This window comes from Rhinichthys klamathensis, unplaced genomic scaffold (genome assembly GCF_029890125.1).
Source record: "Rhinichthys klamathensis goyatoka isolate OS25496 unplaced genomic scaffold, OSU_Roscu_1.1 h1tg000181l_1, whole genome shotgun sequence".
NCBI classification, from domain to species: Eukaryota; Metazoa; Chordata; class Actinopteri; order Cypriniformes; family Leuciscidae; genus Rhinichthys; species Rhinichthys klamathensis.
The window spans coordinates 2808772-2828229 of NW_026606709.1; the positions used below are offsets into that span (position 1 = coordinate 2808772).

A 19458-nucleotide genomic window follows, 5' to 3' on the forward strand; every position below is an offset into this window, starting at 1 on the left:
GTATTGTGGCAAAATACTTCATTAAATCACCATGAATCATGTCACATATTGCTCACTTTGGCATATCAGCTTAAGGGGCTGTTTAGTAGTTTTCGCGGATTCTTCTGAATGGGGATCGTTTTATCAATGGTGTCGTCAGTACGCGGAAAACTCAAAGGAAAAACATCTCCGGTTTAAGCATATCGTTGTCGTGTAAACAAACCCTTAGATTCATTATAGTTTTTTTTATTATTTTTTTTACATTCATTCTTAGCACACCATCCAGGGACCTTAAGCATATCATACTATTTTAAGTACTATAATTTTTAATGCTATAATTCTAATTTTGCATTTAAGTAATGATGGATAATACAAACTGGAATGAAGCCGTATAGTGCATCCCTTGCCTATATGACAGCTTTGCAAGAAGACATTTTACATACAGATAACAGCCTTGTCTGAATGCCTGGTATCTTGCTATCTAGCAGTTTCTATAACTGAGACATTTCTTTATCCTTAAGGACACTATCAGTCTGAAGATGTCATGACGATATATGTATCACTGCATCCCCTGAGATGTAATGAAATCCCTGACTGTTCACAAACTGATTTTATTTATGAGGACATGTGAACTAGTTGTAGGTATCTGTAGTCCATTAATTACCAGCTGGATTTCACAGGACAGATGGGAATCATAAAAGTATCTTGAAGTTATGACTTGTAGTCTTACATTTAGGGTTGTCAAATGTCCCATGTAAGATGGAATTATTATGTATTAAGGGAACAGACTTGTGTTAAATAAGTAGGAAGTGGGAAGTAGTTTGTCACAGTAAAAACAACTGAAAATGCTTCAGTATTTAACAATTTGAATAAGTTTGGAAAGTGTCAATGCTGAAAAAGAAAAAAAAAAACATTAAAACTGTACATGTGGGAATATGATCTACTACTACCACCAAACTGCTATCTGTTGTCTTATTGGACGTTTGGTTGTACTATTTGGTAAAATGTCATTTGTTTTGGTATGTGATATAAATATAAAAATAATCATTCCCACATCATTCAGTTTCACTTCATTTGTTGCGATTAATTAAAATAGACTAAAATATAAAGCATTTAAAACTGCAATTGTTTATCTTGAAACATGTATTCATTTGTTTAGTTATAATTTGACTGGGTATAAACTAAATGTATATAAGTGTAATGGCGTGTGACAGTACAATTTATTAAAACAAATATAATTTATTTTCTACAACAGATGTAATGAAGCTATATGTCCGTATGCCAAAATCAAAGTGAATTAATCTCAAAGGCATTTTAGCACTTTACATTTCTTTTCCATTAACAATTGTTTTAATAGTTAGTACTCAAATATTTGGAAAGTAACAAATGCAATAACAAATGATGAGATAAATTCAGTAATAGATAAATGTAACATTTTTCTTGCAAAAAATGTGTTTGCACTGACATGTTAATGACTCTTTAATGAAAATTCAATAATTTACCGTAACTATATTAAACAACAATATTAAAACAAACCAGTTTCATCTATTAAGATTTTTTTTAAAGAACTAAATTGCCATATAAACAACAAGTCAGCACAGTTCCCGACCCCTATGTGTAGTATTATAAAACTGGATGTCTGGATAATTACAATCAAATTAACGCTAAAATCAGAACAGGTAAGTTTAAAGTGAGTTTGAGCAACATAATTGACAGGCTCATCAATGGCCTTTTAAACTTTATAAAGATATAGCTGATGATAATATTGTTCACTGCCTTTTTGATTCTGCTGTGATTCTGCTAGAGTTTTGCTCTGGAACTTTTTTTTTTTTTGCAAACACTTTCTTAGCCCCAATTTGAGCAGAATGTTCAATCCATAAATGTATAAGAGTTACGTATGTAACTAAAAGTCTCAAACATTAAGCATTTTGGCATAACTGTATTGATGTAAAATATTGAGTGGAATGCTTCCAGGTATAACAACCATTCAGTGCTCTCCTTGAAACAAATAATAAAAGCCATGAGACGAATGAAAGCAAACACCCACACATCACTTCACTTGCTTTGACTTTGCCTCCACAACAGAGCTGTAAACATACTAATATCCGCTAATTGAAAATTATAGTTAATAAATCTTTCACTCTCAACTCAACTCTCTCAGTAGTGGATATTAAATGGTTGTACTAGAAAGGAAGGATGTAATTTCTACTCTGTATACAATGCTTAAATTGAGCCTGAATAATCCTGAATGTCATACCTATGTCACTAGAACCGCATGTTTCCTTAAAAATACCAATTTAATCTGCCTATATATAGTAGTAGGACAATGTTCAACAGTTGATCTTAAATCTCTTACTAAACTGATGTATACTAGCTACTCAAGCTCATACTTAGTGACAAATGAGGGCATGATCAAGTCATCATCCCACGAATGAATACGTCTGTTCTATGGATATGAAAATGACATATAGATGGCAACACATGCAGTATAACTGCAGCTCATGATGAGCAAAATCATAAATGCATAAACATCTCAAAAACTAACAAGCTGGCAAAGCTATCTGGTACATTGTGAGACAAACATGTTGATTCGTAAACAATTTAAAGGGCAGAAATGCAAATTAAGAGATTCCAAAGAAAATATTTGCATTATTTGAAATATGCTAACCAACTATAATGTGGTCTGGTGTTTTTTTCTTTTTCATTATACAAACGGAAAGACTGCTCAGTCCTGTCATACACACTGCTGAGAAACATTAATTTATATTAATGCATGCTAAATATGCTGAAATGACTTTGCAGATTTGATAAATGATTACACAGTGTTAGAAGCTGCTTTCCTTTTCTTGACATGCCATGTTAGCATATTCTGAGTAAATTAATTTAAGTTCTAATTGAAAGGCTATCCTATTCATTTTCTTGGGGAAAAAATTTATAATGGTGCTTAGATATTAATATTAAATATCTAAAACTTACATAGATACAACTTCATACAACATTAACAAAAATGATTTGGTGCTTAACATATCAGCAGTTCAAACTTGAATTTACATGGATATACATTCAATACATAAAAAACTAGTATGAACTGTTACTCATACTTGACTGATCTGTTGGTATTGAATAATGATTTCCATTACACGAGAGTAGATGTTAAAACTTCATGCTGATTTGTAGGGCTGACTTCTAATAGTCGAGGATTCGATTCGGAGAGGTCTGATTCGACTATGAACCCAGGGCCGGACTGGGACACAATTTCAGGCCGGGAAATCCTACACCCATCCAGGCCATCCTATGCACCCAAATAAAATTTAGAAACACGGACAACCCTGTTTTTTTTTTTTGTTTTTTTTTTGATAAAAAAAAAAAAGGAAATTTGTATTACCTTTTTAAATGTATACATCATCTTTCATGTCAAATTCTTACATTTGATCAATAAATTCAGTTATAATAATAAGACAGTATAGGACTGTTACCCATCAAATTAAATAATGTGCACTGCAATTACAACTGCAATAAATAATGTTATGAGATTGATGTTTTAAATAAATGTTTGAATATACAAATAAATAAAAAATGCAATACTTAAACATTAAACTAAACCGCCAATAGGTGGCGGCCAGTGACCGTCTTAATTAGTGAGTCATTCATACAAAAGATTAGTTCAAAACGCTGAACCATCCAGTAACAAAACACCGCGCTGCTGTAGCTTTCCTTTGGAACTATTTTAGTCGGTGAAATAAAACAAAACCAGTTAATATGGTTTGTGACTAAAATGTAAGTAACTTAATAAATATTAACTACGCTAGGCTACTTGTTTATTGAACAATGAATTAAATTTAACATTTTCAATTGTGAAAATATAACAAAACATGTTATAATAAATAAATAAAAACAATAAGAATTTTTAGCTCAGTACATTTCTTCTGTTAGTTTTCTGTGTGCTGTTTCACTCATTTGTTTTGATTTCTCCACGAATGTAACGTTAACGTTAGACGGGCGCTACCGCTTTCATTTTCTAGCAGTTCAATATTAAGTTAACGGAGAAAAAAAGTACAGTATATTTACAGATGAAACTGACCTGCACTTGAAGCCCTGAACAGGTCAGTAATTTTGCAACAATTTGCTGCTTCTTCTTGGAGTGCTTTCTTTTTCTTTGTCCTTTCCCTCTCTGCTCCACCTGGCCGTTTTCTCCCCATCATCGGGTGCTGCTCGCATTTTCTGTTTAACCGTTTGGCTGAGGCGTAAAGTCGAATGAGCATTCCCAGTCAACATATTTTTTTTATTATTATTAATATTAATTTAATTATTTATTAGCCTACTACCTTTACCAGTGATCATTTTTGAATTCGAAAATGATCACTGGTAAAGGTAGTAGGCCTAGGCTAATATAAAAATATAAAAAATAAATAAAAAAAACCGCTGGCTGGCAGCAGGCCAAATCAGTGGCCAGGCCACCGGGAATTGTCCCGGTGCTCCCTATGGCCAATCCGGGCCTAGTAGGTAAGTGTTATGAGGGGTGTGACGTTATTATATAATCGTGAGACCGACGGTTATAGTTGAACACCGTCATTAGAACTCTATAACCGCCAAAACCGTGCTATTAAAATGATTTTTTACAAACATTTTTTTTATCATAGAGAATGTTTAAATACTAATATCTTACGAGGGAAACGGAGGCGGAGTTAGTGGTGCGATCGGAGGCTGCTACTGCTGGAGATGATTCGGGAGAGGTCTGTGCACCTTTACCGATCAGAGCGCGCGCTGACACGGAGTAAAGCCTTGTTTATACTCGACGGCAAAAAAATGACGCGTTGGGTGCAGTGTTGCCAACTATTTTCAAAGGAAAGTAGCTAAGGCCTTCCCTAAAAGTCGCTAAATGTCGCTAGATGATACGTCAATTAGCATATTAATGACGTCATCGCGTCGTACTTTCGTTCTGTCAGCCTAGTGCATTTTCTCTTTAAATTAATGCTCTATTAGTCTATTTAATAGCCGAATGTCAAATAAAGCTGTTTTCATTTCCTTTTTTGTTGTTGTTGTCAGACAATAGAACGAGTAGCTATAATATATATGATTACATTTTGTAAAGGCCTATGTGGAACATTATCTGAATTGAGAGAGTTAGGGAACCGGATGAACTAATCTCTGTGATAGTGAGTGTTACAAGTAATAAGCACAAGAAAAGAAATAAAATGAAAATGGTCAAACTAAATTCTTTAAATATAAAACAAAAGAAAAGCAGATAAGTGATAAGTCCGTGGAAAAACACTGCTCATTCGCGTCTGTCAGCGGCCGTGCGCTCCTCTCAGCCATTCACTGAACAGGGGAGACGCAGCTAGAGAGAGTGACGACAGGGAGAAAGAAGACCTCGCGCTCGCAGGACAGTAGGCCTACTGGCAACATTTGGAGGTTACTGAGGTTTGTCCAAAAAGTCGCTAAAATTGTCGCTAGTCGCTTTTTAAAAAAAATGTCGCTAAAGGGGTCTGAAAAGTCGCTAAAAATAGCGACAAAGGCGCTAAGTTGGCAACACTGGTTGGGTGCGCAAGACCGGCAAGACCCCATTTTGCTTGGCTGTGTGCACAGCTTTTTTTGTAACAGCGCGCGCGACGCCGCATCCGAGGATGAACGACTTAAGCCGAATCTGCCCGAGCATTTAGGCTACGTCCACCGCACCGGCACGCAATTTGCGCGTCTAAATTGCAAAGTTCATTGCAAAGTTTTTTTGTTAAGGTTTTGTTTACTGTGTGTGATTTATTTAAAACAAAGCACGTTCATTGCAACGTTTTTTTTGTGTTAAGGATTCATTTAATGGAAAGCACATTCACTTCTAGTTGTCTTGCTGTTCATTTTAAATAAACGTAGAGCGAGTTGTCCTATAACAGACGAACAGTTATTCAACCGAACGTCTAGCTGCTATCTAAAAAGAAAAAAAAAAGGTTCGACTATCAGTTGACTACGGCAAAATCTTACGAATCAGATTCGACTATGAAAATCCTTAGTCGAAAACAGCCCTACTGATTTGTACTCGGCTTTCGCCAAGATAAGCACAAACTAAGACCTATGCTTCTCCGTCCATTTACGCTTCTTTCCATATGGTGATGTGAATCTCATTCTGTCCGGCGTTAACGGCTGCAGTGTACTTGGCGCGTCAGCACACACAACGGCTGGAACTACAGTGTGGTCTCCCCAGTGGACCAGCACGACAACCGTCTGGACTGAGCCGAGTAGGGGACATCTCTAGGGTCTTCAAGTGGGCACCTTCCGTCCTCAGTGTTTCGTCGACTAGCCCACGACATCTCAAGAGGGCTCAACAGTGACTCTGGCGTCCCAATAAAATGTATCTAGATTATGTGCTATCAATGTACAGTATGTACTTTTATTTCCAGACTGCGGACCGTCAGCCACTGTAGTTTATTCTACAAATATGCATGTGTTTTCTAGGCCTGAAGATATTTTAGTGTGTCTCATGGGTAATTATTTTTATTTGACTTAATAGATGTGCCGTTGTCAAGGACAAAGACATGTTTCATTTAAGACGTGTTATTGCAATGCACACTACACATACACATTTACACGTTCCCCTTTGATTTAAGCATTCACATCTACTGGTCAAAAGTTGAAAATAATTGATGATTTTTACGTAAAAAAAAAATAAAAAATCCTATTATGCTCACCAATGCTTAATTTATTTGATCAAAAATACTGTAATATTGTGGAATAGTATTACAATTTAAAATAATCATTTTATATTTGAATATAATTTAAAATGAAATTTAATCCTGTAATGGCAAAGCTGAATTTTCAGCATCATTCCTCCAGTCTTCAGTTTCACATGATCTCTTTAGAAATCATTCCAATATGCTGACTTGTCACGAATTTCTGAAGGATGATGTGACACTGAAGACTAAATAGTAATTATTATTATTACTCCAAAATGTCTGTGCGCAGATGTCAATGAAACCGAAAGTCATTTTTGGAAATTGCTTTTCATTCAGTCCAGTGAGTTTGAGACTCAATATTCTGCTCAGAAACTTTAAGACGTAGAACAAGAAACGGTACAAAATCCATAAATAAGATTCCATGACCATCAATAATTGCTGGTGCAGCTGAAGGAATTGAGCTACACCAGAAATGGGTTACCTGAAATGTGGTCCGGGGGCAGTAGAGAATGGGACATAATTTCACATAATGGATAATATGAAGGATAAAACTGATTTTCTAATGTTATTAACCATTGTTTTCACTTCACAAATTGGCATCTGGAAATGTTATCTGTCCTCTTATTGGAGGGGAAAAAATTAACAGGAGAGTGGGAAAGGTTGCTAAGATTAATAATGAAGAAGGAATATTTGCAGAACCAAAAGGTCATTCATTTACTGAGAAAATCAAGTGGGAGTCAAAATGATTCAATCCATAAAAATATTGAGTGAACTATGGCTCTATTTGCACACAATGGACAAAATGTAAAACCAATGGAGGAGTGATAGGGAACATCTTGACCAGCCCCTCCTTATTTTCCTCTTTCCTAGGTCAAGAACCATCATAGTCAAAATGACTTCAGCCCAATTACTGCATATGGTCCAACAGATCCCTTGGTTCTGTTCTAAAACCAGATAAGATGCCTTATTGTCTACATCCTTTTGGTATAAATGGAAACTTCTCTCATCTCATCCACCATCGGCTGGATGTCTTCTTTTTATTTCACTGAGCTTTTAGCACTCTGGTATCGTCTTCTCTGTAAAGCATACATGAAACTCTGCCCTAAAATTTGGCCAAAACAAGATATATCAGAATACAGTATAATTATTCTGAGATTGGCAGCCTACATGCAGTTCACTAGACTTTGGAACAAAGCTAATCAAACTGAGTAGTAGTATTCATTTTATATGATTAAAATCATCCTGAGCATGTCTGTGAGATGTAAGAAAGACCTTGTAAATCAAGGCTGCATGGTAGTGAGGTGCCATGCGTGGTACCTGTGGTTTTCACAATAAAAAGGTAAACCAATGGTTCATTTTAATAAGAGTAGATTCCTAATTCCGACTGCATATTTAAATTTTACCCAATAAAAATGTGGCTGTTATTTATTTTTTACAGTTTTTGTTCATGAAAATTAATTTACTGTGTGTAGTGGGACGTATTGTTGCCCGGTAATTAAGTTAATGTGCTTGGGGTTGTGTGGGTCCAATCACAAACAGGGTGGGATGATATTAAAACAAAGAGAACATGTAGTCACTTATTGCGTGGGACCGCCCTTTGTCCCTGTAGTGCTTCCGCTTTGAGTCCCGTGTCATGATGCTTTGAGCGGCCGGGATAGCTTGCGGAGTGAGCTTTGAGTGGCGGCACGCTCCCTTTGTAGGCCCCTCTTGCATTCCCGTGCTTCGGGGGATGTGTATCCCGTGTCCTGTGTATGCGTGGCGTGGATGGGCGACGGGTTTATGAATTAAAGGAGGAATAGCTGTGACGCCTGGTGGGCAACGCTGATTTGATGCTGCTGCTTTGTCTACATAAAGATTATCTCGATAACAAACTCTCTTCCCCACACACGTGTGTGTGCGTGCACAGCCTAGGCGTTTTGCGTGAGGCTTGCTCGCTCTCCAGTACGTGCCACCGTGATTGCCGGGTGTCTTCCACACTTCCCAAGTGTTTGTGTTTTGTGTTTGGTATTTATTTTTCCAGTATATTCATGTATCATTGTTTGTACTACTGACTGTCCTGATTGGTTTACGTTGAGTGTTTTACAGTATTGTATTTTGTGATGGTGCTGGTAGAAGGTCAGTGCTTACCAGTGCATACCAGCACTAGTACTAAACCCTTCTTGTCTTTCATATTTTCATTTTTTGTAATATTGTTTGCTAGTTTAAATGTTATTTGTGATTGTGATCTATTTGAGACCTGTAATATTTTTTGCTCTCCTTGCAGGAGCCGAGGCTTCATGGTAGGCCACTAGTAGGCCCTTACGCGGTGGTGGAGGGCTCGTCACAGAGTGCAGTGTGGTTATTTCTTGACTTTATTGCAGTGTGTGTGCTGATACTTGTACACGGGGTGCGGAGAGTGATATAAAAGCCTTGTGCTTACTGAGTTCGTGCATCTGCCGTTAAGCCTCGGTCTCCTTTATCTTGTGGTCTTTTTTTGTATTGTGAATGAGAATGACCCAGTTTTATATCTTTTAAAATTATTGTGAGTATTTAAATAAAACTTTTGTATTATTGGTATCCACGTCTCTAGCCCTTCTTGACAAATCACGTTCCTGTGTGTCCTGTGTAAAATCTTAGATCCACAATATTAATATTTCCCTGTAAACAGGGTGGCGTAGTCATGTTTAAGCTAGAGGTAGTGTTTCTATATTTGCTCCTCGTCTAGAAGAGAGCGAGCCCCGCTACATGTGCATCCGTATCCCAACTCAAGCTACTGCTACTGTCCATACTAGCTGCTGTCAAATATGCCTTTCCAAGAGAAAAAAATGTAGCAATATTAACACCCCCTGCCACCAAATAAGGTGTTGGTGCCATCATCTGTAGAACTTGGTGGAGCCAGTGCCACTGCTTTTAAATGTCAGCCTGGAGCTCTGTAAAAGCCCGGTAAAAAGTCAATTGGCCATTGAAATAAGAACATCAATCAAATCAGAGTCGACCCCCAAAGTACACCCGACTTTTGTTACAATCATGTTGCGGACTTGTAGCCATCATAGTTGATGTCATTAGCATTTTGACGGAAGCAGCGCCGTGCTGTCAATGCAGGGGAGAGAGGCAGCTCAGATAAGCTGTCACTTCCCTTGAGTGACAGGCATGATAAGCCGGATCAGTGGCTGCTGCAACACTTGGAAGGGGTTCATCGGAAATAGATGCCAGTTATCACAAAGTACCAGTGGGTGGGCGGGCATATACATACCACCTGCGGCAACTACCACAGCCTCTGGTCTCTCTCTCCACAACTCCAAGATCCCGAAACTGGAAGCAGGAGTCGGAGGGACCCGGGGACACAGAGATAATAGAGGGAGCATGGATAGGTCTGCAATTATCCTAATAATACTCCCGCTGCGGGACACTGTTACGTGACCCCATAGATTGACCGAGGCCTAGAATAATCTCTGGGCAGACAATAATTCCCTTGTCACACACGGCAGACATTTATTTTTAAAAGACGAATGTTCAATGGTGGCTCAGATGTTAAATGCATTAAATGAATTGAGGTCAAAGGAAAAACAATATAGCTCTGCCGCGCTCTGCTGTGCTGCTTAGCGGAGGCCAGGCGGGTTGTCGATGTGCAACATGAGGTACAGATTTTAACGTTTCTTGATCTTCTTCAGGTTCATTTGAGGATATAATCTCAGTGATGTAGTTTAAATTCCAATTGATTTTCACTGTGATGAGCAATTTACAACATAAAGAACCAGATATTGAATAAAAGATCTCCATGAAGCTCTGCTGCTGATGCAAATAAATAATACAGCTTCACTGTGTAGGCTTGTTAGTTTTTATTAAGAGTTGTATTGGTTTTACAACACAGTGAGCCAAAGGGTGAATTCACATTTCAGTAGAGATGCTACAACACTACTAAATGTAAATGCATCCATTCCTCTAGATCTGATTGGACCAGTTAATGACAATAAATGACTGGAAATGATAAACTGTGGATATGATCATACACTATACACAAAATTTTTCCGAGGAAGACTATGCAATGATTGTAAATGCCAGCCTGTGATTATCATAAAGTGAAACATCTGCTAATTAAGAAAAATTTAGGAAACGTGAGAAGGTGGCATGTTTTTCTTCACTTGTTTCTTCTAGAAATTCTATAAATAAGTTAAGAGTTTCTGAAGTTAAGAGACTTTTGCTCTTTAGCTAAATATGTGAGAGATAAGGAAGCATTATCTCACTTCTGGGGAAAGTAGCAATCTAGGCTTTATCATAGAATGGTAAATGTTGAAGCAGTATACGCAGTATAAATAGGCCAAATACATGTAATATAAAATGGTGGATTTTAGGAATTTGTGGGGCAGAACGGAGTTTGTTTAGAATTTGATAAGGGACACAACAAACAGAGATAGTTATGGCCAAATATTTAAATTATGTCATCATTTATTCACCCTTGTGTCATTCCAACCTGCTACCACTTTCTGTCTTCAGCAGAACACAAAAGAATACTTTTTGAATTTTGGCAACCAAACAGTTTTGGTGCCCATTGACACCCATTGTATGGACAAAAAAACACATACATTTCTCAAAATGTATTCTATGTTCTGCAGAAGAAAGAAAGTCATACAGGTTTGAACAGCATGAGGCTAAGTAAATGATGACCGGGGGGGGGGGGGGGGCTGAACTATCCCTTTAAATCCTCAGGTTGTCTCCCAAAAGACACAGCCCACGCTGGTTTGCTGGTCTTAGCTACAGTAGTTTAACATAGTCTCTGAGCCTGGTCAGGCTGGTACTTGGGTGGTTTAGCCTGGAGGCCAGCTGGCTAAGACCAGCAAACATTTTTCAGAAGGACTGCAATTTCAAAATGTTCCACTTTCAAAGTTGTTTTTCATGAATATTTAATGAGGTCTGTCAGATATAGTGGCCTGTAAGAGGAAGAGGAGGGGATATTCTGCTGATCCACAACCACAGCTCTCTAGTCCCATGGGGTGGACTTGTGCCAAAAACAAAGACATGCACTCAAAAGGCACCTGTGAGGAGACAGCAGGCTTTCCTACTGCTGAATTTCACAGTGTAGTCAAGATATTTTTTCAAGCGTGATGTTAAGCAAAAATGTCACTATCTAAAGTACTAGCTCTAATTATTGTCGATTACATTATTTTATCTTCTAGTCACCATTATGGTTATCGTTGCTCCTGTTGGTGAACCTGGTATACTCCTGGTATACTTTTCTTTATGCAGATGCAATTAATTTCCAGAAAACAGATATTTTATATTCTATTTTAGGTTCAGGAAATAGCATTATAAAATGACAATATAGTAAAATTATACTACAGGGCTGTTGAACACTTGAATCTGATTGGTTGACGAACGTTCTAAGGTGTGCAATTATTTTCAGGGAAATGCACGGGATAGACCTGAAAACAGACAACGAGGTTGCGTTGTTTCTGCTCCATACGTGATTACAATGAACTCTTGCCTGTATATACTCTTGTGTAATGTATGTTCATTTTTGTTCTTCCTTGTCAGATTTTAAGATAAGTCCCACTAGTTAATGATAGTTAGCTGAGCTAGTTCCATATGCAGATCACATTGTTTTCATAGAAATTACTTAATTTTAAGGCAATTATTTTTATGCAAATTCTTTACATTTTCATCTTATTAGTATTTCCAATAAAAATTTGTCAAAGACACTCTAGGTAACCCGAATGAGTGTCCACATCAACCAGTCAGAAAGCCCCTCTCCCTGGCACAGCAGTGCATCTTGGGAATGGGCCAAGTAAGGGTGGACGTGATGTCTCTGAGAATATGACAACAGCCCTGGGCACTTCCTCTAAAAACGCATAAAGCTCAAAATAAGTGTCTCTGCATCAGCCTGGCGGAGTTGTTTTCACTCCGCTGGCTAGTAAAGTGCAAGTGTAGCATTTTCTGACAAATTCATCACAGGTGGGCTGAAATGGACATGCAGCTTAAGTTTGCACATAGCATAAGTGCAGTTTTCTTGCCCTCTGGGTTTTAAATAGCTGAATGGCATAGGTGGCCTCTATTTGTGACTGTTTAGCAGAAGACTAATGTGTATTTTATGGCCTATAGCTAAAATGTGTAGCTAAAAAAGTCCAGAAATACCAATGATTACAACAATACACGCATAAACAATACACTCCATCCATGGACAGACCATCATTGCCAGGGCAGACCCTGAGTATTATAACACAATCATTTTAGACTGCAAACAGGAGGTCGCAGAGGATAAGCGAGCAACAAGGACCCAGTCCATCACCTTCGTGTGGGAGTATTTGTGAATCACAGCTGTCACTGCAGTGCACCTGAGATTAAAGTGATTGATACACGGGGGGCTTTTTCTCGCAAGGTCAGTGTATCTGAGTGAATAGCTGAGGCCCTGGCTGAGCATTGAGGGGTTGTGTATGTATACGTGTGACTTGAGTGATTGACAATTGGAAATGATTGGTGAAGGCCTTCTGGACTGAGAAGCTTGAGTGTTTGTCCTCATGGTAGATGACTGCAGGTGTTAAGCTGCTTCAAACTGCTATGAATCATTTCAAACAAAAGTGAATGCAGTACAATAGTCAGCAGTTCAAAGGGTTACATTTTCAATTACAAAATGGAGAGTTACGATCCAGGATTCTGATTGGTCAATACAGCACTCCTGCAATGTTTAAACAATGACTATATGTGACATGCTCTATTATTTTGAGTCATAATAAGAAACAATATTATTTTTATTTTTGATATAACAGTCTCAACAGCTTTCAAATTATATCAGTTTTATTATAAAATGTAACAATAAATAATGTAAAAGTAATGTTAAAATAACCTTAATGTGGTGTAACCTTTTACCCCAGGAAAGATATTTTATATCCATAGCTTGTTAGTTACGTAGAAGAATATGTACTTTATATAGTACTTTAGAGAAGAGCATAGCGTTAAAATCATAAATATATACTGTGATCTAATATATAAATAACAATATAAATGTTTACATTTTTTACGTAACCTGTTATTGATGTCTTAATAATTTAATGTACACTACTGTTAAAAAGATAGGATCAGTAAGATTATTTCTTAAATAAGAAATTTCTAATTAATAAATAAATTGATAATTAGTTCAGCAAGGATGCATTAAATTGAACAAAACTGACAGTAAATAAATGTATTATGTTGCAAAAGATTTCTATTTCAAATAAATGCTGTTCTTTTGAACTTTCTATTGATCAATTAATGCAGGAAAATGTCTTGATTTCCACCTAAATATCAGAACAACAACATTGAAAAGAATAAGAAATGCCTCTTGAGCCCCAACTCATTATATTAGAATAATTTCTGAAGGATCATGTGAAGCTGGCGACTGGAGTAATGACTGTTAAAAATTCAGCTTTGTCATCACAGGAATACAACTAAAAACTGTTTGGAATCTTTAGAGGCCACTTTCTAAAATACAAAATTTTATGACAGCCATTATTTACAGTTTGGTGTAGAAATATAACACTTGTATCTTTAGAACGCTAACATTTTTGTGTACATCGTTTCTGGGTCAGAACGACTGAAAATTATGGAGAAGGTCACATACTGTCAATGAACAACAATTTGAAGAAGGGAAGACAAAATGAAGAGGGAGATGAAAAACAGCCCCAAAATAGGTTCCTCCTACCAGTGAGTGTGTGAACTCAGGTGCGTGGTCATTCCTGTCTGTGATGGTGATGGTGGCTGTTGCAGTTCCTGTCAGTCCCACCTCACTTCCTGCCATGTCCTTCGCCACAATCTCTAGCTCGTACTGCGTGGTTGGAAGAGTCTGCGGAAACAAAAGAACATATATTGTGAACAGTTAGTAGAGCTTCAAGACAGATGGAGTACAGCCGTGATAAGAACTTAAGTGGCTTAAATGGAGAACAAGTCATTGTTTTACAACTGCTTTAGTGCTGGTTAGACGCTGTCAATATGCACTGAAAAGCACCACATACTTTTAATGAGTGCTTACATTAAATTAACTGGTAAAGTGGAGCAATTAGGATCTAATTAACCAATCATTGTATTGAATCATGGCTTCACCTAAAAAGGGCCTAGCAGTCCATCATTGACATTTCGAACGCTAAAGTCAATCGGTACAAAAAGTTAATTTTTGCTCATGATTGACCGGTGATCTATGAGACCGAAATATCCTTTTGTTTATTTACATTTACTCCCGTGTAAGGCCTTCTTCAGGGACGGTCCTGAAACAATGATAAAGGCTTCATGCAAGAGCATTTATGCTCCCTGACAGGTGCTAGTCTAAATAAATGTCAAGTTTCAGTCACTTTTCAAAGGTAATACTGAAAGAAAAACATCTAAATGTCAATTAACGCCCACACCACCTTTCCTTCAAGGCCACATCCTTAACTGGAATGTCAAGAGAGAAAGTGAGAGGGGAAAAAAATGAGTGTGGGCTTCAACTTTGGGCTCTTTTTTGTCCCAATGGTGGATTATATTAAAAGAGACGTTTTTATCTAAAGTCCCTTTAAAACCGGTTTGGATACTTTTAAATTTCACTTGTGAGTAGAATATTTCTATTGTGCCATTTCCGACTAAGCTGTAATTGTCAAATTATTAAAAATATTGGTAACACTTTACAATAAGGTTCATTAGTTAACTACCTTAGTTAACATGAACTAAGGAACAATACCTCAACAGAATTTATTAAAGCTCCAGTCCGTAACTTTTTTAAGTTAAAAATAATCCAAAATAATTATATTAAAAAAAACTTATTCTGCCAGTGGTCAAAACTATCTGCTTGCCATAGCTAGATTCAAAACGGTTAGCTTGTAATAATGATTTTAATTCCAGTGGTACTGGTGGGTTTCCGCGGGAAATTCGAGCATGTCTTTGCGTCATGACGTCACACCCGTACACATAAAGAAGGAGTTTCGGCTAGCCGGCTATACTGCGCGTGACGAGATGTTTAGATAGGCTTTTCTCGCAGCACTTTACATGATTAAACTTATGGCATCCAGAAAGATCCAAACAACAATCATCAGTGTCAACTGGAGATTCAGCAGTTATAAAACCCAAAAGACTTCGTACTTCGGATTTAAGGTGGCTAGAGAAAGAGAAAGAAACCGTCTCATGCGAACACAAGGATTTAAACATCGGCGGGGCTTTTGAAAAGTGCGTGAACTCCGTGTTTTGATGGGGTTCAAAACGGAAGAAGAGACGGCTTTTTTTCTGCTGAACAAGTAAGACATTTCAATAGTTCAATCGTGTAACAGTACGTTTTCTTAATTCACACAGTTATGGAGTTTCCTTTGTTGTGCCTTTCTCGTTTTGCTATTATGGAGAATATGAATTCTGAAATACACAGGTAACCATAAAACACATTAAATTTAACATTAGTCACGCAATGCTGATGTTGTTAACATGAACAATTTGAGAACAAAGTAGGCTATAATTTGCACGGTTGCTGTAAATCGCGTTGATTAAATCTAACGAAGCTTATCATGTCGAATGCTTTTTCCCCCTTAGTTGGTCAGAACAAAAATGGATTTTACTTACTTGTTCAGAAGACATTTTCTTATGAAAATTCTTATGTTGGTCAAACTTTCAAAAAGTGAATCTGTGATTCTGTATGACAGTATCCACACAGCGCGGTGACTGACAGTAGCACTCGCCTCAAAGTACTGTGTTCATCCGCGCTGTTTCATGCCGATTTACAACCCACGTAAAGATGATAATTCCGCGAATCACTGCAGTTACAGATTTCGAACAGAGAGATGGCGACAAAGAGGAAAAGATACGGACTGCAGCTTTAATCTTAGTTAATATTAATTTTAACATTTACTTATATGTTATTAAAAGCAAAGATTGTATTAGTTAACATTAGTTAATGCATTATGAACTAACATGAACAAACAATGAACAGCTGTATTTTTATTAACTAACATTAACAAAGATTAATAAATGAAGAGTTCAGATGCAAAAGCCTCTAAATGCCATCTGAAATTTTCTTCTAAAATGATCATTTTTATCAAGCTCGTATATTTAAGTTAAATAATTTCACTTAAATGGCAAGAAAAATTACCCATTTATTGTCATTTAAGTGAAATTACTGAATTTAAATATACGAGCTTGATAAAAATGATCATTTTAGAAGAAAATTTCAGATGGCATTTAGAGGCTTTTGCATCTGAACTCTTCAAATACTGTAAACTATAAATACAAATGCATAGCTCATTGTTAGTTCATGTTAGTAAATACATTATAAAGTGTTACCAAAATATAATTGTGTGTATTTAGGATACATAAAGCTATGAAATCAGCATTTGTGAGACATTTTTATAAATGTCAGTTGCGGCAAAGGATGCAATAAATAAATATTTTGATAAAAATTAAATTAAAAGTGAGAGTGTCAAAAGAAAAGAGTTTATTTTCTTCAACTATGAGCCACAAGTCCGCATTGCAGAAACAAGTTCTTGGGTGAAAGAGATACCAGAAGAGATTCCTACATTGTCAGCATTTTTCTTCAAGATGTGCCTTTCTTATAAAGTTGACTTGTATTGCATAGTTTTCTTTAGAGATTGTGAAAGACAGAAGACAGACACAAATTCCTGAAATTAAGTTTTGAGAGAAGCCAAGGTTATTTCAGGAGAAATATCCTGCAATCACTGCATGAATAATACATAAGCTAAAGAAATGGGCACAAAAGCTTTATATAGACATCTGGTTTCTCTGACGCAAAGGAAATGGTACAAATGCATCAAAAACAAATTTTCAGAGTGATTGAAACCGCTTCATCTTTATCAACAAACACCACCAACTCATCATATGGGAAATAAACCACCTTAGACCAAAAGCGCAATATTCATAAATCCAAGACAACAAGCATTTGTTAAAATAAGTCACCCTACTGGAAAGCCATGATGGCACATTACACAGGGAGGTGCTGTTAATGCAAACATTTATTTCCTTTATTGAAATCCCACTCAGCGCAGTGTTAAGTACCACATGCTTAATAAAACTCATCCATCTGCTTCACATAATGCCCAGGAGGCCCGTGCTGCAGTCATTTACCCATGGTGCATTGCCTCTCTGTATAAATTACTCTTGCTATCTCAGGCTTCAAATAGTGTCTCAGAAGTATGTCATTCTAACAAAGCTGCAATTAATAAAGTGTAAAACCACAGTATATTGCAGATAAAAAGAAAAATCTTTTTTTTTTAGTTTCATCATTTAAAGAAACCCAATGAATCGTTGAATGTGGAAAACTCTGCATTTTCATATTAAAAGCAATGATATGCACAAGTAGCCAATTGACTAAACTGACCAAATGTAGACGTGCATTTATTTTATTTTTTTGAGAATTGGTTGCACGTAAAGCTGCTATTAAAAAAATCTCAAACATCTGAACACATTTGAACAGGCACGACACTTCAGAACTATTGTTGATGCGATTCAACACTTGAATCAACCCAAACTGCTTGTAATTCACAGGAAGGGGAATAAGAAAGGCTAATAAACGCAGATGGAAGTTACCGATGTGCATTGTTTAATACCGCCAACGATGGAGCTTTACACCTCATCAGACATATCATGCTGAAATCTTTTTTTATTTAAACCACCATGAAGCGCAGTGCTTCCGGTGACTGAGATCGGCTAGAACGGCTGTCACTGACGAACGACTCAGAACTTATTTACTGCTGATAAACAGATGGTACTTCACAGACCTGTGACTTGAAAAAAAGAAGAGAAACCCATCTGGATAAGAGGGAGGTGAGTGCAGATTAAATCTTGGTGCCGTCAAAAGACTCGCGCGAAGCTTCCGCGTAGCCTGACAACATCTTAATGAGTCTCCCATCTCTCGCGCTTACCCGCTCAGATATTTCGCAGTGATGCACCTGTGACCTCGTCGCATGCTTTTGAAGGTCAAAAAATACAAAACCCGCTAAAACAATCTGGAAGAGTGTTGAAACGTCGCAGGTCTGACTGTGAATGTGAAACGAGGCAATACATTAACTTCACGTTGCATAACAATTGGTATTGCGCCCCAGTTATGTCAATCATTTCAACATGCGGGATCCAGTTTGCCTGTCTTTTGAGATTCTATCTATGACATCCATTTCATGTCGGCCGTCCAGTAATGCTCATTATGAATCAGACTAAATTCAATCAAGAGCATCTTGTATAATAGATCAAGGCTTTTCCCATGGCCAGAGTCTCTAAAGACTTAAATAATATAGCCATTGGAAGGAAATATATGCACCGAAATATATCCCTGGCTCTGACCAGTTGAATGAGATACCACCTCGTCCGCTTCAATAGATGTGATGTCATAATTCTGCTTCTGTTGCCTCTTTTTGTTCTCTCAAGTGCTTTGAAAGAAACTGTCTGCCTTTCCTAACCTCTCAGCCTATTCACCGGTCTACCTTTCATTCCCCAAGAACATAATGATCCATACAAAAGCCACAGAAGCAGCAGCTGAAATGATGAATAAAGCTGTCTAATAAAGGAATGTCTCTATCTTTCTGCTGGCTATGTCTCCGTCTTCCTTACAGTATTTCACTTTTATCCCAGCTGGTTTTCTCACACCTTTCACTATCTGAAGTGCTTTTTCACACAGCTTTAACTAAGTTGGTGTAAGTTGTAGATATGCTAATGTCTCGTGTACGTTTCACAGGCGGATTTAATACCTCTACATGATTGCAATCTGGATGGTTATATGGGTTCAGGTTTCCACTCAATCCCTGGAATGTTATTCTCATTTCTCTTTTTCTTATTACATTTTTTTTTCATTGCCATCCACACCTTGAATAAATCTCCCATTTTTCCCCTTTTCTCTCACTTTATGCAG

General features: G+C 37.2%; 1 protein-coding gene across 1 annotated transcript in view; it reads right to left on the minus strand.

The window, feature by feature from the left end:
* cdh13 (cadherin 13, H-cadherin (heart)) overlaps positions 1-19458 on the minus strand; it is a 430791-nt gene that overhangs the window by 70710 nt on the left and 340623 nt on the right. Inside the window, exon 8 of the mRNA XM_056261289.1 lies at positions 14293-14433. Within this exon, the coding sequence (XP_056117264.1) occupies positions 14293-14433 (141 nt within the window). The remainder of the gene's footprint in view (positions 1-14292; positions 14434-19458) is intronic.